At 36.0% G+C, this 21,662-nt stretch overlaps 1 protein-coding gene across 3 annotated transcripts; it reads right to left on the reverse strand.

Annotated features, from left to right (window-relative positions):
• Positions 1-7,523: 7,523 nt before the first annotated feature.
• Positions 7,524-18,547, reverse strand: LOC103702635 (1-phosphatidylinositol-3-phosphate 5-kinase FAB1A). 3 transcript variants are annotated; one of them, XM_008785140.3, is made up of 13 exons: positions 18,344-18,547; positions 16,530-16,872; positions 16,391-16,424; positions 15,255-15,965; positions 15,009-15,153; positions 14,576-14,920; positions 11,364-12,311; positions 10,931-11,265; positions 10,704-10,830; positions 10,415-10,582; positions 8,651-10,216; positions 8,303-8,566; positions 7,524-8,210 (listed from the first exon to the last, which is right to left on the reverse strand). In XM_008785140.3, exons 2-13 carry the CDS (start codon positions 16,807-16,809, stop codon positions 7,860-7,862), a joined length of 5,274 nt encoding a protein of 1,757 aa, XP_008783362.1. In that variant the 5' UTR covers positions 16,810-16,872; positions 18,344-18,547; the 3' UTR covers positions 7,524-7,859. The 3 variants fall into 3 exon arrangements, with proteins under 3 accessions (XP_008783362.1, XP_008783365.1, XP_008783363.1); XM_008785143.3 differs by having other exon boundaries at positions 16,519-16,872; XM_008785141.4 differs by lacking the exon at positions 10,415-10,582.
• Between the last annotated feature and the right edge of the window lie 3,115 nt (positions 18,548-21,662).

A 21,662-nucleotide genomic window follows, 5' to 3' on the forward strand; every position in this document is an offset into this window, starting at 1 on the left:
GCTCCTAATTTTGGGGAGAGTTAATTTTAAGGTGATCGAGTGATGGATTGAATATATCAGCTAAAAATAGAATGTAACTTGTCTATTAAAGGTAGGAGAAGTTGTATAATTTGACTATACAAGATAAGCTCTTATTAGACATGTTGAATTTTATCTAATCTCATTTATTGTTAATAAGTTCAAGTTGATAAACCATAAAACTGTACCAACAAGCTAAACTAAAACCTATTACTAGGTTCAATCTACGTAAATTGCATGTCTTTAAGCGAACGAGAAGTATGATAAAGATACAAAACCGATACCACTTCTATTTATTAAAAGTTTATCTAGTATCTATTATATATAACTAAAATGGAGGCATAGTTTATGTTGAGCTCTCCATCCGCCGCTAATATTTTTATTAATAATATTATTAATATAGTTCTTAAATTTAGATAATAAGTAAGGCTCCTATTTAATACTTTTTTATTTTGGATCATTTAACAATATTACAAATAAATTCTTTGTTTTGGATAATATATAAGGCTCTTAGTTAATATAGTTCTTTATTTTGGATTGTCAATTATATATATATATCTAAAATGACTATAGTCGTTTATCAAATTCCATACTCTTGAAGAAAACTAATCATATTCATCAAAAATGTTTTTTTTTAATAAGTTTACAAAATCTTCCTTCCCTTTTGAAAAATGAATTTCTTCTTTTTGATAAATAAATCTTCATAACATATTACTTAAAGTTATAATGCTTAGTTTTGATATCAATAAAACCCATTATTTTCATTTGTATTATTTTTTAACTAAATATTTTTAATAAAAAAATCAAATATCAAATTAGTAAAATAATATATTTATGGTAAATAATGATTGTTATTTTCTTTTATAGCATATACAAGAGGAAGATAGGCCTACAATGATCGCTGACTAACAGATATCTATTATAAGTGAATATTATATTATCTATTCTCTTAATGATAGTGAACATAAGTGATAGATAATAGAGTATCATACTATTATCAATAATAAATATTAATTATATAAGTACCTATTATATTTGTACAATTTATATAAATGTAATTGATATTTGAGTATATTATCTATCTAATATGATAAGCATTATACTTATCTAAATTAATATTAGTATATCAGTATAGATATTTGATGGGTGCTTCTACTTGCCCATCATTAAAGTTTATTAGTTAATGTACTACAAAAATTTGGCTATTGAAACCTCTTATTTATTATAATTTACTACATTGTTATATTACATTTCAAAAACTATTGGAACAAAGAGAAAAGACCATACCCCGTCCATCACACATAGCCGATATTCTAACAAGTTTTATATAGTACATGAATTGAAATGTTGTATTTCATTATGTCTTTTGATTTATAAGTCTTCCAATACTGAATACAAGTTAACTTAAATAGCTAACTTTTGAGCATACACTCTGCTATGAGAAAGTATTTGAACTGAAACAACCTATATTCATATGGTAATCAACAATTTTTAGTTACCTATTGAAAATATTCTATGTATTTAGAGATATATAAATGAGGAAATCAATTATCATAGTCAAGTCTACACAAGGGAAGTGCACTAAAAAAGGAAAAAAATGAAAATGAGATTTACTAAAATTTGGTAACTTGAAATGATTGAGCTTTCCATTCGCTATACGGACATCCATATTAATAATATTGTATGGTTCTTAGTTTTGGACAATAAGTAATGCTCCTATAACTAATACAAAAAAAAAGATAGGTCATTAATGATTGCTTATAGAATTGATATAATTTATACTTGATAATATTATTTAACTAAAATATATAAATAGTGTACTTATCTAAACTGCTACTACTATATCAGTTTAGATATTTGATGAAAATTTCTACCGTTAAAGTGCATTGTGTAATATGCAACGTAAATTCATCTATTGAAATATTCTATTTATTATAATTTGCTACATTATCTTATAGCATTTTAAGAATGGCTGGAAAAGGATGAAAAATCGTACATTGTGCATTACACGGAATTGGTATTAATGATGCCGATATTAGGCCCTGTTTGGGAGAGTTTTGGAGGGTAAAAAAATACTTTCTAGCCCTCCAAAAGTACTTTTAGATAAAATAGAAGTGTTTGGTAAAATTTTTGAAAAGCTATTTTAATTTTTCTAGAAAGCTAAAATAACTTTTTGGGAGAAGCTCTATTTTGGAACTTCTTCGAAAAAGTACTCTTAGAAATTGTTGAAAAGCTGTTTTGAGTTATAATATTTTTTCTTATTGGACCAAAATATCCATAATAAAATATAATAATTACGCAAAATATTTTTTATAATAATATTTTATACCTTTATTATTATATTATACTACAAATATAATATAATATAATATAATAATATTTTATGTTAAATAACATAGTATTATGTTATATTATACTATAGTTATCGAGAAGAAGGAAAAATTAATTTACGCTAATAATTATAATATTTTATACCTTTACTATTGTATTACATGATAAATATAATATTATATTACATTATATCATAACACATTGATATGTTATGTTAAATAATTTAATATGATATTAAATTATTATGCTATAGTATACAATATTATATTACTATATTATAATAATATTATATTAAATTATATTAATATTATACTATATCATATATTTAAGTATTAATACATATTATATTTTATTATGCTATGCTGTAATACTATGTAATGTTCTTTATGATCCTTTTGTCATACCAAAAGTACTTTCTTAGTTTGTTTACCAAACACATGTTAATGTTACACAACACTAGAAATATAGTTATCAAACAGCAGAGAGCTTTTTATAAAAGCTCTACTTTCAAAAGTTCTGCTGCCAACAACTCCTCCAAACAGAGCCTTAGTGACGGAAGTTTCTACTCAACCATCATTAAAGTTAGTTGCATAAGATACAACAGAAATTTAACTATAAAAATATTCTATTTATTATAATTTATTATATTTCAATATTGAATTTCAAGAATAAGTACCGAGCGCGTTATACCCTAGTAAAAAGCTATTTCAAAAACTGAAACAGGTACATATGGATCCCTGAAAATAATCTTTTAGCATTGTTCTGCTGTATATATTATTCATGCACATGCCACAATCTGGTATTCTGGCTGCTTTGCACTGTGTATTAAATGAATTGCAACTGTCATCAGTAAACTTGCAGGGGTTCGAACATCATAGGAACTCCAATTGTCCAGGGCCATCATGAAGTATTGGTCATAAACTTCCTAAACTTTTTTTTTGCTTATACTCTTTTGGGGAAATCATAGTTGGCAATGAATTTTTAGGAACGACTAGGGAAGACTTCACCATGACTCAAGTTGCTTGTCCCATGTATGTATGCTTCCCCAAGTAAACTATAATGCCAAATACAAGCTCCTGCCGCAGTTTGTCCACTCCAACAAGCAAGAAATAATCCAAGACATTGATTAACTGCAAAATATAACAATATAGGTTAAAACTCCGATTGCTAAAATCTAATTGCAATGGTGTTAAGGTTGGTGGGGGAGAGGGCGCAGAAGAAAAGACTGAACATTTTCGGTAGGAAAAGACCTATGTTTAGTTTCCCCACCAAATGCATTTCTTCACCAAAGTTTTGTAACAAAACTTTTTCATGGCTGCATCTGGAATATATCGGGAAAAGACAGCTCCTTTGAGATCTTCATCAAAAAAAATAAATCAATAAACAGCTCTTTTGAGATCATATGCGAATGAAACAATCTGTCCAAAGAGAAGATTTTCCATAACCATCAGTTTCAACCTCTTTGCCACTTTTGTATTGTCTAACCTGCAGTTTCATAACTTTAAAAAAGATGGTGAAAACTTGCACTAGATGAGATGGTGAACACGTAAAAATGTGGCAGTTAGAAAAACATCAAGGACGTACTCATCTAATAGCAGACCTGCTATATTCCCATGATTTTAGCAAGGCATGTTTGGCTTCCTGACTCCATCGAGTGATAGAAATGTACTTAAAGTAATCAGGAGCAAAATTTAAAAAGGAATCAAGCTCTGCCTCCTTAATTTGTTTCATGATGAACCTGTCATCCATCGATTTCGCTAAAAAAGGTTCTACACTTCCCTCAAGCATCCCACTTCTTACAACGGCTTACCGAAGATATGCGAGCACGTTCTGAAGGGCTTCACTTCTTTCTGAAAGCATAGAATTGTTTTGCATATATACACATTACCAACCATTTACTCTTTCGAGCAACTTTTCCAAATCCGACAGGAATTTCAAGATGCAGAACTTCCAAAGCTAGCAGGCGATCCATGGATGATGAACCGTCGGAACAAGGGGTGGACAACTCCTCTGACAAAGGTGATGATTCGCCCTGCAATTAGTGGATTCCTTCATGCTCTAAAGATCCAGTAGATGAGCAAACAGATGAACCCATAGAACCATCAGATGGCAGGTTGTCAGGCTTAGTATTGTTTTATCCATCTTTCCTTTGCCCCCCCCCCCCCCCCCCCCAGCTTCCTTTTCAGCCTTGTTATCCAATAAACCACACTCATCCTCAGAAATGGCGAAGCGCACAAACTATCATGCTTGATATCTCATCCTCCAAAACTGACAAAACATTGCCACCTGGACCAGCTGTGAAGTGAAACAAGCATGTTAGAAACAGGAGACTTCCAAAAGAATCTGTATAAGGATAAGTTTAATATAGTTGTTGCATCAAAAGTAAAACTTACCAAGGCAATGCAATTAGGAAAACTTTGGATAGGTAGGAAGCATCCATTAATTAACGAGATATGGCAAATAAAATTGTGAGAGTATCTTTTCCAGTAACAACAGCAGAGAAAACCCAGAGGGTAGGGTTTTAGTTTTAAACTCCAACTGTCAGAAAGGGAGAGGATATCCAAGATACCATCTACGTTGTGATTAATATAATCATTATGTACAACGGCTTGTTGACAAGTTCTAGACATTGGGATCAGCTGAAATCCAGTTCAACTAGGAAGTGGGATTTCACCATTTGAATTAGGTTTTTTTTTTTCTTGATTTGTTTGAGTTCCTTCAACTTTGAATAGGAATAGGACTTCTATAGTTTGAGTTGTATCTATTTTGTTTGTTTTCTTGTTAAAAGGTACTTTGTTAACTTTAACTAGGAGTAGAGCCATGGAGCCTATATAAATGGCTGCTAGTGCTGTAAAATGGGAATTCACTCATAAAAAAAATCGTCTGCTGCGAAACCAAGAAAAACCATAGCTGATCTGTGGTTTTCAGTATCTTGTGCTTGCTAGAAGAGACCACGATCTATTCTCTTTACTTCTTCAAGCAGTCAGCAAACTCTGTTTTCTATTCATGCTTGCATTACATCAAATCAACTCCAAATAGATGAAAAAAAGTCTGTTAGTGATAAAAGCAAAACAATCATACATCAGAAGTCAGAGCAAGAGAGCAGCATCACCAGAAAAAGCAGCAGCAGGATTCTCGAGTGGCACTTGAACTCTAGCAAGGAAGAAGGAAATACTCAAGCAAATTATATATAGATGGCACAGGTGTGCTTCCATCCTCTAGGTAGAATATATATGCGCTTGTCTTTATAAGAAATTTTCAGTCTATGTTCGTCATGGAAAATTTGCAACTCAATATGGTTTTATTTCTTGTTGCTTTTTCAGAACATATGTACTTTACTAAGTCTAATATGCCAATCAGGAAGAAAGAATGGACAAAAGGACGAGACACTGCTATTAACACACTTCTTCAATACATATTCTTTTGGGTTTTATCCCAAACCATTTTCTTAGAAAATTGTCAGCCAGTATTTGCTTTATCGTGTGTTTTATTTCAGCATAAATCTATAAAAATTGTCAGCCAGCATTTGCTTTTATCGTGTGTTCTATTTCAGCATAAATCTAACTCAAAATAAGCATGCATTATTATTATGAGCATCTAATGAGGGCTATAGACCGTCGTACAAGACTAAATGAACATGAGTGTACATTCAAAACACACATTCACATACAGTGAACTCTCTACAAAGAAATATTTCATAAAATGCTACCACTCTAGTTCTTGCTAATTTCAATAATATCTATAATTCGATAAATGAACACGGGCGTACATTCAAAACATAGATACATATATAATGAACTCTCTACTAACGAATACTTCATGAAGTGCTACTAACCTCTTGTTCTTGCTAATTTTGTTAATATCTATAATTCAATAAATTTTTGCGGAAATTGAAGGCTGAATGACTTTTTTGTTGGGTATGGAAGTAGGGAATTCTAGATGTCGCCACTTCCTGTCAGAACCTTGTCATTGAATCAAACATAGGCTTTAGTTTGATCTACACACCCATTATGCTCTGGGAACGGGCAACACCTGCAACAGAGAATATGTTCTGTCTTTGGCATTCCAGAATTCGGTTGGGGAACTAGACATAAAAACAAAAAAGATATTCACTACAAAAGACAGCGCTTAAATCTCGGGATTCCTTAGTCAAAAAAAAGGGCAGAGAGATCACTGAAATAGAATGATGAAAATGTGAAGCAAAAATAGAAATACATACAGGAAAATTACATAAGGTTGTAGTTTTTAATTGTTATTTCAATTTATTCGAAAACACGCTCTTTTTCTTTCTTTTTAATTTTGTCAATCCTTGAAAGTGGATCTCCAAGGTATTATGCAGAACAACGAATGGGCGGCAGCAAAAAAAATAACAGTTGCTAGTCTTATCAAAAAAAATAGTTAAAAAGGGAAAACAAAAAAGAGAGGAAGGGACAAAGAAATTTTAATTTTTACTTTAAATTTTTTCATTCGACTGTGCAGAAAGCTTGATACATCATCAGAAGACCATGCATGTCATTGTTGTAACTTGACAAAGTCAGATATATGATCCAAAAAATAAAGATTAATCAGTAATCAACAGCAAATCAAATTTTCAGATATGTAACTTGTGAAGAAGCTAACCCAAATTTTAGCAAATTATCTTGACAAATAAATAAATTCTATGGATGGTTATGCAGCAAAGGATCTTCTGAAACACAGTCAGAATACTCTAAGCACTACAATAGGTGGACAACTCCCCTTCATACGTTTAGAAAGATTAAAGAATAACAAACACCATATTTTAGCAAGTCTCCATGCACATGGCCAACTACTAATTGAAATGAACAAAATTGAAAGACCTTAACATCTTTACAACCGTGTACAAATATGAAAACAAAGAACAATTTGAATAAATTAAAACAAAATAAAAGGGCTTTCAGTTCTTAGCAATACAAGATCTTCCATCTGAAAAGTAGTACATCTTACAACAGTGGACAGCTTGCACATATGTGACAAAACTGGTATAACAAGTTCTGAACCGAAACAGTTGACAGGTTTAACCTGTCAAAATGGCATGTCCACAGGAGAATTTGCTCCATGACAGATACAGAACAGGTACCACCTCTGCTTGTTGAAAAGTTATAAAGAGATATTTCAGAACTACTGTATATATTTCCAAGGAACATATCTGAATATGCATAAATGAAACGAAATTTTTTAGCATTATTCCACTGTATATATTTCCAAGGAACATAAAACTGACCATCTTTTCTAATTTCTTTACAATCACTGTGAATTGATTAAAAAATGATTACAGATATAAGAAAATACAAATTATGTCATGGACCCACCTACACCAGAAATTTGCCAAAAAATTGCAAATATTGGGAGGACCTAATAAGTGAGGAACATTTATACACAGCCCTCACAAAACCAGAAAAACAGAGAACAGGCAAAAAAAAAACTTAATATTGGTTTGACATTAAGCAGATTTCAGGAAACTGTAACCTCCGACTTCAGATAAATGGAGCTCATGCACAAGCCTCAATTGGCTGTTCTGACAGTTTTTCACTGTGTACGTTAGATGAATTGCTGCTGTCAGCAATACAAAATTTGCAGGGGTCTGAACACCGTTCGGAACTCCAAGTATCCGGGACCGTCATGAAGTATTTAGTCATAAACTTCCTAAACCTTTTCTTGTACTCCTTTGGGGAAATCACAGTTGGCAATGAGTTTTTAGGAACAACCAGAGAAGACTTCACCCATGTCTCAAGTTGTTTATCCCATGTGTACTGCCTCAAGTAATCTATAATGCCAAATACAAGCTCATGCCGCTGTTTGTCCACTCCAACAAGTAAGGAGTAATCCATTACATTGATTGACTGCAAAATAAAACAGTTTAAGTTAAAACTCCAATTGCTAAAATCCTATTGCAATGGTGTTAAAGGGGGAAGGGAAGCCACTTAACACTTACAGTAAGAAAAGCTGTATCATTCCAAATGGCCCGTTGCAGAAGATGTTTAGTTTTCCCACCAATATAAATAGGTGAAACACGCATATATTCAATGAAGTTTTGATCCAAAAGAACCTTTTGATGGTCATTTGTATCTGGTGGAACATATCGGGAAAAGACGGCTCCTTTGAGATCAAATATGCGTGAAACACTATGCCCAAAGAGAAGATTTTCCATCACCATTAGATCAGTTTTAACCTCTTTTCCACTTTTGCTTTGTCTAACCTGCAGTTTGGAAAACTAAATAAGAGATGGTGAACACATAAAAATGTGCAAAGACACCAAGAACATAGTTATCTAATAGCAGACCTGGTATATTCCAAAGATTTTAGCAAGACATGTTTGGCTTCCTGATTCTATAGAATGAGAAATGTGCTTAAAGTAATCGGGGCCAAACTTCAAGAAGGAATCAAGCTCAGTCTTCTTTATTTGTTTTATGATGAACCTGTCATCCATTGACTTTGCAAAAAAGGCTTTACTCTTCCCTCCTTGAGCATCCCACTTCTTACAACGACTTATGGAAGATATGTAGGCGAGTTCTGATGGGCAGCATTTCTTCCTGAGAGTATAGAATTGTTTTGCATATATGCACACTACTGAATATTTACTCTTTCCAGCAACTCTTCCAGATCCGACAGGAATTTCAGGATGAAGATCTTCTGAAGCTAGCAGACGATCCACAGATGAACCATCAGAAGAAGGGGAGGGCAACTCCTCTGATGAAAGTGAGGAACCACTCTGCGATGAGTGGATTCCTTCATAGTCTAAAGATCCAGTAGATGGCAAAACAGAAGAAACCATGGAACCATTAAATAACAGGCTGTTAGACTTTACTATTGTTTTATCAGTCTCTCCTTTGCTCTCCCCTGCTTCTTTTTCAGCCACGCTATCCGACAACCTATGCTGAACCTCAGATATGGCTAGTGCACAAGCTATTATGCTCGATATCTCATCTTCTGAAACTGACAAAACATTGCCACCAGGACCAACTGTGAACTGCAACGAGCCCATTTCGGGAGCAGATGGTTGACACATTGGAGACAGGTGGACAGGAGTGTAAGTATTAACAAATACAAACTTCTGCAATGAACCACCAAGAAGATCCCTTTTGTATACCCTTCGCAATTCAGAAAAAGGAGCCCATATCCATTTGTCTGGGTCTTCTAATTTGGAATTGGAGAACTCCTGAGACATTCTAGGATGGTCCTTGGACATGGACATGGCAGACATTTCACCGCTAGTAGCTGTCTCATCACTTTTTAGCTCTAGGTTAGATACCTTTTCAAGGTATGGTTCTCTTGTAACTTGGATAGAGTGGTCCACCAGCATATCATCAGAAATAGGAATTTGTGCTTCTTGACCATTCTTGCTACTTCCAGTAGGAGTAGACACATCAGCTGGTTTGCTACCATAATCATGGTCAAGAAAAGATGCTGAATGCTCCTCAACTGTTGATCTATCTGAAATCTTCTCAGCTGAACTTCCAGTTTCAGAAAACACTGCATCAAGAGAATTTTGGGCTCTGCTGCTTGTGTCGCCAGAATCATCAACTGACTCAATTTGCAGCTCAGTTTGCATATCTTGAGCATGACAGTTGCCACTAGAAGAAGAGGATTCATTAACATCTATAAGAATCTGACTCGAAGCTTCCAAAACTTTTTCACCATTTTCTGGCATATTTCTTTCAACATATGTATTGCATGTACTGCCATCCTTCTTTAGTTGGACTTGTTTATGCTGTAGAAGGTGATGCAAACGACGGTCCCAAACATACAGCATAAGGAGAAACTCCTGGTTTAGCCAATTTAAAACAAGAACCTCATGTACAGTCATTCCCAGCTGCTCGCCATGATTAATAGCATTTAGCAAAGAAGCCTGCATGATTGATAGCCAAAAAGAACAATCAAAAGAAATGATTATGATGTTAATATAATGGTGAGAATTATTGAGCAGTTTAGGAAAATAATATCATGATATGGTAATAAATAAGATCGGTAAGATTTTTTGAAAAAAATAGGGAAAGAAAATCATGTTTAAAAATCAAAAACTGTCTAAAAAGTAGTGAAAAACAACCTCAAACTCAGTTTGTTCTTGAATCAGCATCTCTTCCACTTCAGAAAATTCTTTGACTGAACCAGATATATCCATATACTGTTTTGAGATCTGACTAGAATGTTTAAGCTTCAACTTTTGCAGCATGTTTGCAACCTCGGAGAAAAACAGTTGTGCTCTAGCAAGAATCTTAAAAAGGAAAATTAAAAGGTCACTTGAGAAAATAAATAAAAAATATAAATGTATATTATAAAAGCAGCAATGCTGGATAGGAAACAGAAACAACGACTGCAGTATAATAATAACATACATTTTGCAACTCTCTCTTAAGCCACTCTTGTCCATGGGGATTACGGAACTCTAGGACCGGTGGTGGCTTACATGCAGTATAGATTTCGACTGACGAATATCGGAACATGGCAACTTTGGAGCCTAATCTGTGTGTTAAAATCAGCATGAGTGAACAAGTTTGGTGATCAAAAACATGGAAACAATAAACAATTTTGCAAAATAAAAGTTCCAATACTATGCACATACCCAAAAAACCGAAGGCAGTCCCTATGCAATGAATGTCCACATTTTGATAACCTACTGGCTGCAGAGTGGCTTGAAAAGCTGAGCTCTAAGAACTTCCCAAATGAGAGACCGCGCGCTGCAGTCGACATTACAACCCTTCGTGTGGATTTTGGAATTCCACCTTGACGCTCACATCTTAAACATCTGGTCCACATCCAAATCCTTCCTTCACCTTCGCCTGACAGACGTGACGCTGGAGGAAGTTGCCTGACAAGAACAGTAAGAGTTCCATTCTGGTGGGTGTAACGGTATACATGCGACTCTGGTGGTTCACCACATGAAGAGCAAGTGCGTTTCTGCCACAATAGCAAAGATTTCATCAGTGCCAACTATGATTAAATTGAATAATTTTTCAAAGAGTTTTAACAAGTACTGATATAAAAATAAATATAACCTTGTTGAGTAAAACATCTTGCAGAAATCGTCCAAGTGATATATCAAAATTCCCATAATATTTTATACGAGAAAGATGGCTCTGCTCACAAACAGCTTGTTTTGTGATACACTGGCTAGACAGCAAAACCAATATACTTTGAGGATCTAATACGCTCTGAATATCATCCTTGTTCTGCATTTCAACTTTGTCACTAACATCACAACTGCAACGCTCAATATACTCAGAGATATCTGAGACCAGCCCAGGCTTTGCATTATTGATGTTTCTATCATCAGGCTTTTCTTGATTAATAGTAGCGGTTGCTTCTTTGTCATGATCAAGCATCTCCAAAGATGAAGATATAGGGACATCAAGCATCTTCTCATTGAAGCCAAAGAATGATGAATCAGACTCAGAAGTGTGAGATTGGAAGCTTTCTCCTAAACATTTCTTAACAGAAACTGAGACAGATGATAGAACCTGCCCGGGTTTAAGCAATGCTGATGAATCAGACTGGAGGAAACCACTACTGCATGGTTTATTGCAAAACAAATCTCTGTGATTAATACTATCTCCAAGCGAACTAACATCAGGATTTAGGTGAGGTGACAAAAAAGACCTTTCAGCACCCTGACCAGATACTGATGGCATTTGCTTGTGAACATATTTTTCTAATTGTCCATCAAAAATTGGAATATCCAGTGCATGCACTGGAGTGATGCTAGAAGTAGAACATTCAATACTAGAAATATCTGAATAAGGTGCAGCATCACAACTAGCTAAGAGCATGGGTTTAGCTTTAGAAGAACCAGAATTTCCTCTTACAGAATTTTTGCCAGAGAAAAATAACCTCTGATCTGCAAAGAATGAAGTTTCAACAATCAAGTGATATGCTGCAAAGACTGTGTAATGCACCACACGCTTAACCTTCTTCAGTTCATCACTATGTGCTCCTTTCAGCAGTATCTGAAACAAAAAAGAATTGATCATGTCTTTGTTACCTGGAGAGAAAAGGAAAAAGAAACAAAGAGGGTTTTCCAGTGGTTTTGAGATGAAATCTTCGGTAAGAGGAGCTGCAATTCTATCTTTCTATGTAATACACCCTTGAAAGCAAGGTTGGCGATCCATCCCAAACCGTCCACGTACCGAGTTATATCGAAGGCGGACCGGGATGGTTCCGGCCTTCACATTGAGAAACCAGTGAGGAAGAGGGAGAGGGAGAGGGAAAAAGAGGAAGAGAGAAAGAGAGGGGGGAGGGAGGGAGAGGGCGGCGGAGAAAAAGAGGCGGAGGGAGGGGAGAGGTGGTAGGAAAGAGAGGAAAGAGAGAGAGGAAGGGAGGGAGGAGAGGGGGGATGGGAGGGAGAGGGAGAAAGTGACGGCGGCGGAGAGTGAGAGAGCTAGAGGGAGGGTCGGGTTAGGTCGGTCTAGAGCTAAATCCGAAATCGAACCAATTTAAACCGGTTTTATAAAACCGAAATGACCATCTACAAAAACCGGTTGAAACTGACATGAAAAATTCAGTTTCGTTCGGTTCCATTTATCGGGTTGATATTCTATGTTATATAAAAAAATATAAGAAACAAATTTTAAAATTGATAATAATATATATATGTGTGTGTGTGTGTATAGGGGGGTGGGTGGTGGTTGGGTCAAGTTTGGTCAGTTTGAATATATATATATATATTTGTATATACACACATGGGTCGGGTCACGTCGGTTTGAATCAATTTTATGAACATTCAAACTGAACCGAAATTTTTTCGATTCAAAACTTTCTTAAACCGAAACCAAACCGACTTTTAAAAAAACCGATACAAACCAAACCAAAAAGATCGGTTCAAATTGGGTTCGCGATTCGGCCAGTTTTTTGCACACCCCTAGAGAAGGAAAAGAGAGGACTTTCAAAGCCCTCTCTCCTCTGCATTACCGACTTTACTTAAAAATTTTAAATATATATATATATATATAAAGGAAAGGGGGCTTTGAAAGTCCTCTCTACACCCTCCTTCTGCCTCTCTCACTCTCCGCCACCGTCTCCCTCTCTCTCCCTCTCCCTCTCCCTCCCTCCTCCCTCTCTTTTACTCTCTCTCCTTCTACCTCTCCCCCTCTCTCTGCCTCTCTCTCCACCGCCCTCTCCCTCCCTCCCTCCCTCTCTCTCTCTCTCTCTCTTTTCCTCTCTCTCTCTTCCTTTTCCCTTTCCCTTGTCAATTTCCCTTTGTCGATTCACGCCAGAACAGCCCGGCACGGTACCATCCCATACCGTATCATCGGCCTACCGGCACAAGTATTTCTCTAAATCAGCATTAGACAAGAGTGGAGATGGTGAAATGAAAAATAGATACAAATCAAAAGCACAAGTAAAAATAGATACAAATCAGAAGCGTAAGTACATAGGCATGCTTAGAAAACATCAAATGCAAGAATTAGAGTATCCTAATAAAGCTAATACCAACTAGCTGGCTCCTCTTCAGTTTCACCACGGCCTCCAATAGTGGAAACCTCAAAGAAATGGTTCCATGTGCAACAATAATTATTCAGATGCCTGTAGGGTGGCTCAGATACTACGAAAAAGAAAAAAGGACTCATGATATTTGAAATAGTAAAATGCCACTAATAAGGTTTTTACAAGTAACCACATTGCATACTAGTTTAATGTTTGCCAGAGTTAAGAGGAATGGTGCTGGTAAACAAAGAGCAATGAATATGACACATTAAACATTCCAATAATGAATGCCAACATAACGGATACTAGAGAGTCATTAAACATCATTCCAATAGTCAAAGTGGCAGTCTCTTTTTAATTGATTTTGATTGTTTTTATTTGTTATCAAACAAAATCATGCTTTATACACCAAGAAAAAAAATCATGCTTTAAGTAATAATTCAGATCCCCCACTTCTCCGAGGGTGAATCCAACTCAAGTTGATTTCGAGTTGGGCATATTATGAAGGAACAAAGGAAAGTAAAAACCTTTTTATTCAAAACTTTTCAATATGCTATCAGCTAAACATAATCTTTTTACTTAGTTGCATTATATATCATTTATACAAAGTGATAAACAGCATTAGAGCATGAGGATTTTCACTAGTTATGAGGCCAAAGATCCCATCATCTTCATTCATTTTGTGTGCAGGCACAAGATATTCAGCCAACAAATATATGACTGATGAAGAAAGACAGTGGTGTCATGTTTGCCAATATGTGACACAACATGGAATAACTGAACTCACCGTACAACCCAAAGGTTTTGGAAAACCCTCAAAAAACATTAAAGTTTTGGACGGCCTTTTTCCACCTTCACCACAGATATTATGCTCCTCTGTAAATTTTTCAATATGGAAAGACTCACATTGCTTCAGCTTCACTTTCATCAGAATGTCAGCCGAAGAAATGATGGGAGAAGCAGTACATCGTGCAATTCTTAGCAAGCGTGAAAGCTTCATATCAAAGACCAGCGTGATTCCTTTTGCAAGAAGAGATTCTCGTATGTCACGTGAAACAGTTTTCTCTACCAGAACTACATTTGGCTGACATGTTTCTATCATCTCAATTATAGACTTTAAATGGTCCTTTTCCTGATACCAAAAGAAAAAAGGGAGAAATAGCTCAGAATCTCTAAGCAGTATCATCAAGACATTCACCAAAGAACTTCCTTAGGCCTACCTCTTCCATTGACTCAAATGATAACAAATTAAGTGCAGAATGCCCTAGGGCTCCCTGAAGGAGAAGAAGTCTAGGATTTTTGAACTTGGTTGGCATGCGCTTATGTGCAGCATTCTTCTTGAAAACTAAGCCTTTGATCACTTGACTGCAAAGAAAATTTCCACAGTTGAGCGAACAGCTTTTTAGCCTTAATCTAAAATAGATATGAGAAAAACCACATAACTTATAAACTACTACAGCCTGTACCTTTCACTGCGAGTACCAGATGCGATACATTTCACCTTCACATATGAACCAGGATCCATTGCCCTTCCCTCACTAGCATCAGGCTTGACAAGCAGCGCGGCTTCCCATGATAATGATGCCACAATGTCAAGCCAACTCTTGTCACCCTCTTTTCCAGAAAAGTTGAGGCCCTCAGAGGCCAAAAGTCGACTTACAAGAATTTTGAGCTGTCCATTCATTGCTTCCAACATTGCCTTTTGCCGCTCTTCTTTATAACTGTGAGCACTCCCATTTTCTTCATCGAGACTGCTTAAAGAACTCGGTTGACCCCATTTTGTACCATCACCATAGTCATCGTCGTCATCATAATTAGCAATGCTATCCATGTCATCTTCCATGTCTTCCGGTTCAGGTGGTATCCAGATGAGAGAATCTTTTTCAAAATAGGATAAGAATGTTGGACTACTGCTGTCAATGGCATTCTCTGTCCCATCTGAATCATCAGCAATTCTCATGGATCGAGCATCACCTGGCATGCCATTATAAAGTCCAGATTTCTCGCCACTGCCATCTAAATAGCCCACTGATGGTCCATCTACATTTACCTTAGCATGAGAAGACTGAATATCTATATCTTTGAATGAATTTCCATTTCTATGATCTTTTACGTGTTCGGTAAATCGTAGGTCTGGATGCTTTTGACCAGTATCCAGAGACTCAACTCCATTCTCCCTGCCAAATGATAACTCATAAATGGCCACATGTCAACCATCAATACATGTTCCAACAAATAAAACAATAAAAGTACAATTATTGGATCCACAATAGCTAATCTTGTCATCATTTGTAGCTTTCATTATAAGAGCAACAGAAAATTATGTGCATAAGAATTACTAGGCTAAAGAATGGAAGTAGAGGAATTTACAAAGGAAAGAAATTACTGTTGGATGCTTTGCCACACATTCTAAGAAATGCATGGGACCTTCACATTAAAGAATTTCTCATGTAGCAAAATGGTTGTGTATAGTTAGTTAATCTCAATCTAAGTGCCCAATATAAACCTTATATCAATGTCATACTTACAGAATGTAGTGTAACAAGAAATAAGACTACATAGTTTTCATTGAACAAATTGCAGATCAAAGTATTGTACATACCTCATTTGTGAACTCAAATCAGCGGGGAAATCACCTGAGAAAAGACGAAATTAGCACCATATGCTTAACAAGAGGCTAAGTCAAACAACATCTAAAAGGTAAAAAATTGATTAAAAAAAGTCAGTTACCAAGGCTTTACCAAGGCTTGAAACACAACTTCCATAGCTTGACAGAGAGAGCGCGGGACTAACCAAAGGCGAGGTGCAAGGACTCAAACCATCCATTCTTAAAGACCCTTTGCCATACTTCTCCAGACTTTCAGTGGGCTTACAGTGCCCAACCAGGTATTCATCATCCAGGGCAGAAGAACTATCCCTTTTTTTACACTCCTGACAGATGGAATGATGGCAAATTTTACAGCGATATCCACTATCCAGAGGTGTCTTTTCTGAGCCACATGCATGACACATTGTATTCATAAGTTCCCAATGAAACTTGATAAAAACATCAGGTTCCAGTTCCTCCCCACTACATCCAATATCCTGAAAATAAGAGAATGATTCAGTATCCACCAAATGCCACACTTGAATGCAATTGCAACCTCAACAAATAAACTATTTACAAAATGGTGACAAGATCCAAAGGAACTACAAAGACCACATTAACCTTCAAGGTACATGAAAAACTGCAAAAACATAATTAGAATGAGGGAAACATGAAACCTCCACGGAGGAAGAAAAAAAAACCTTCCAGCTAAAATTAGAAGATGGCAAACAATGGACGCCAATGCCAAAACAATCCGTACTGTACCAGTCCTAATGTGAGATTGAAAATAATGAGCTATAACAAAAGGGGCTATGAACAAAATCAAAATTTACTAAATTATTCTAATAATGGAAAATTTAAACCTATTAAAAAAGCGCACACGTGTAAAAAATTCAACCTAGAATTAAAGAATGGAGAACACTTAAATGCAACTTCAGAGAATGTGGAACCATAGCTAACGCAAGAAACTGACAATGATAACTAATAACAATGAGAACTCACAAAATCAGCAGTAAAAGATCTAAATTTTCTAATAATAAATCTCATGCAATAAAGCACAGCAAGGGCTTAGAAATCCAATCTGGAGTCCAGAATTACTACAAACCGTGAATGGAATCTTTAAGACTCAAAAACCTTATGCAAAACTACAACAACAGCAATAAATAATCATATAAAAACAACACCCTCGACAACCAACCCAAGTCCTGAAGAAAAATCTAAATCTAACCAAACGCAGGACTTCCTAAGGGATTGGAAGCCAAATCTTAACATTTCAAATATTCATCACCTAAATTATATTTAAAAATAAATAAAAACAACGCCATAATAAATCAGAGCAAATTAAGTGTAATTAAATAGCATTGTCGGAAAATAGACCAAATTCACGCATCCATACAACTCAAGAAACTAAAAAGCAAACTATCCATCTCATCCAGAATCAGAACTCTGATGGAAAAATTAGTAATAATCAAGAAATGAAGGAAAGAAGAAGAAGAGACTAGCAGGAAAACAAAACCTAAAACAGGTCACTAGATCATTTATGAATTTTAAAAAAAAAAATTAAGCGCCAGTACGCCAGATCCCAAAACTAATGAAAACCCAGCAGAATTTTCAAAAAATTCCGGGAATTAAGCACCCAAGACCCGCCCCTTGTTAAACCTCGATCCCGAAACTAATCAGAGCCCAACAAATAACTCAAGCAAACCAAAAATTTTCAAAAAAAAAAGGAACAAAGATCCAAGATTCAAGTATCAGCTCCCACCTCACCTCTCGATAAACTCCAAATCCTACAATCTTCCCAAGACCAACGAAAAACCAAATTAATCCAAAAAACAAATTCTGCCCCTCTCAAACCCACAGATCGATCTCCCCTTTTCCCAAACCCCTCGAGGATTTATGCATAGAGAAAAAAAAAATCAAGAAAATATCGAATATAAGAGGCGCCATTAAGATAAAAGAATCGCTTACCCGTTCGGAGAAATCGAGGGAGAATATCTACCAACTCCCGCAAGCCCGTAATTATAAACCCCTTCTTCCAATCTATCTTTATCGATCCCTGAAATCTTCTCCAAACGAAAAGAATATCGAAGAACCCCAGCGCCCGATCCAAAACCCCGAATTCTTCTTCCAAGAAATAGAGAGAGAAAGAGAGTGGAAGACACGGAGAGAGGGAGAGGGGGGCTGTGGGGAAAGAAAAAGGTTCTTGCCGAGTGGAGCCCACCGGCGGTGAAAGGTCATTCCATTTTCGCTCTTGTTTTTCTTCGTAGTAGAATACTTTGAAGGTGGAAATCAGTAAAAATGGAAATATTTTTACCGTAGTGGACTACGCGTATTTTTGTATGGGAGCAGACCGGGAGACCGGGTGCGAACATTGCGGCTTGGGTTTTTTCGACTTTTCGAACATAGGGGCAGCGCAACCCTTTATTCTAGGAGTCGAACTAGAGAGATCTACTACCGTCCATTCCATGCGACACCCATGATTGAGTGGTCCATTCGATCACGACCATGCCGTGATTGAATGTGATCCATGCTCCACTTGCGACAATTGGCGCTATATAATGTGATGAGCTGCCACGAAGAGATTGAACCGTCTTCGTCCAACTCTAATCCCAAATTATGAAGGATCTTGATTGCCGATTTGGACATCCAACCCAACCATGAAGCAACTTTTGGCTTTTGGTTCATATAATCATTTTTCAGCTCAAACTTTAACTGATTTTAAGTTAAAATTTTCGACTCCACTTAGATCATGTCGGTTCAGTTTGAATGAGGTGGCTTCAAAGTTTAAGATGTTTGGTACGTCAAGTTATTGAACATATTAATAAATTAAGTGATCGATTAGGGATTTACTCATGCTATTATAAAGTTAGACAAGTCGGGCATGATAATAATATCCACCAAAAAAGAAGTATAGCTATAAATTCCAAACTGAATTTGTTTTCCTCCCAATTCAACCTCGAACCCGCCCCTAATTGTGTTCATAAGATTGCTTTTTTCTACCCTCCACCTTTCTACCCTTATTTCCATTCGATGCGATCCCTTAAAGGCTGGCTCCAATAAAAATCAAAACCTAGATCTCTTATCCAAGTAGTAAATTGGTGTATCATAACTAAAGTCCCATAGTGAATCTATAGATTCCTTAAAAATATTAGTTCCAAAAGAAAAATAATTTATATAGTGTAGGGTACTTAAATGTTCTGATAACTTAAATTTTGAACATAATTTACCATCACCATGCAGAGACCATGGGAAATAGTCCCAAATAATTCCCACTTCTGCAATTAATAACCATCTTATTATTAATAACAGGAATACTATTCTACCTAGCTTTTTTTTCTTTATTTTTTTTTAACATTTTTTTCAATACCGCAGATCCACCATGGACTTTGTTTCAATATTTTGGACATGTTCCAAGACTCATGCATTACACGTGGCACAGATAAGAACTTTTCCTTCATTTTTACGTTGTAGGGTACTAACGTATATGCTTAAATCACCTGTCATCCAAGTCAGACCTCGTCAATGGTGTGTGATTTAGAAAAGAAATAAAAGCGTTTACCATCTGTCCGATCATTGACAACCGACCGTTGATCATATAACGGATGACGTTTGGTTGTAGAGGAAACGCCGGACGGAAACAAGAACACCAACGAAATGGCCGTTATTCTTCACCTACTTTGCTTTTCTATTTTTTTCAGAAAAAAAAACTATTTATGACTGGGTGCACGACTGGGTGCGACAAAAAGAGTTTTATTTAACATCCCGCTTCTAAACAAATCTAAAATCCACTGCTACGCGGAGGACAGGAGAGGACATGTCATCGTCATCGAGGATACGATTCTTCTTCGCTCGATCTCGACCGTCGGATTGTTGATCGTCCGCGTTGCGGCAGTTTTCTGTCGCCAGGAGGGAGAGATCTTGACGAGGAGATCTGTTTCTGGACCGTTGGATTGTTGGTGGGCCCACAAATTACGCGGTGCTGATTTTTTTATATACATTCTTTAATCACGGCCGCTGCGGTCCGATTGATGAATGGGAAATTATTATAATTAAGTTTGTTCTTGTCTTATTAAAAGAGTCGGCGAGGCATTAGCCGGCTCCTTGTTATATGGAGGGTTGATTTAAGGTGACATCCAGCTATGGATTCGGTATATCCGCTACAAATTTAGTGCAACTTGTCTTACAATATCATTTTTCGAGGGTTTAAAGATAATATAATTAAAGATCAAAATGATGTCAAAAGAAATGAAAAGAAAATTATAGATAAATATCATTTTCTGATGTTAAAAGCATGGCTATATATATTATTATTAGTAAAAGAACTTACGACATTATCATAAGATAACAACTAAGTTTTGTGATTTGAATATAGAAGTAATTGTTCCGTGTGTCATACACAAGGGTGTACATCACTTGAAGTTGTTATTCACCTGTATGCACATATAGAGTTATAGCACCTCTGAACCATGGATTCAATGTTTGTGGTAATTAATTATGATCATAGCCCTAAGATTTAATGTATCCGTATCGAAGGAGTAACTATGAGCCAATGAAACTAATGACCATTTTAAAAGGAAAACATGATCTATCACTTTCCAGTATATAGAATTTATTATATGGAAGCTACACTTGGATCATTCAACTTGGACAAGATATTATATATGGATAACTAGCAAATGCATGGATAAAAATTGTACACTAGGATCTCAACTTTTGCATTTGTTGGGTGTCATCATCAAACTGATTCCACACCGCCCCGGTCACTTGCCACTTGGGATTATAACATCCATCTCCCTTGCCAATTCATAGATAAAGACATGCATATCATAATCATAATGATATTCTTGCCAACTATAATAACACCAAATTTATACTTAACCATGCTTGTGGGTTATTGACACAGATCATACTTGACATCATTTTGAATCCACCAGCTTGATTTGCTTTGCAATATCAGCTTAAGCTCCAACACCAATTATTCCAAACAATCATGTGAAGTTGGTATAAAAATCCTGCATGAAGGATGCCACGTAGCCTCTCGCGTAGGAGTGTTAGAATTTTGCCGCGTAGCCTCTCACGTCAGAAGTGTTAGAATTTTGCAGCACAGCGAGTCCTCCCCCTCCATTATCCGCTTTCACTCACCGGGAAACCGATTCCGCTATCAGAATCTTTTTGGTGCTTTGGAGAGAGTGAATCTCAGTCCAGCGATCGCTAGAGAAATAATTGGAATTGCCAATCTTGAATTGCAGATGCTAGATAGAAGCATCGCAATTTGCCTACTGCGCCT

This window comes from Phoenix dactylifera, chromosome 1 (assembly GCF_009389715.1).
Source record: "Phoenix dactylifera cultivar Barhee BC4 chromosome 1, palm_55x_up_171113_PBpolish2nd_filt_p, whole genome shotgun sequence".
NCBI classification, from domain to species: Eukaryota; Viridiplantae; Streptophyta; class Magnoliopsida; order Arecales; family Arecaceae; genus Phoenix; species Phoenix dactylifera.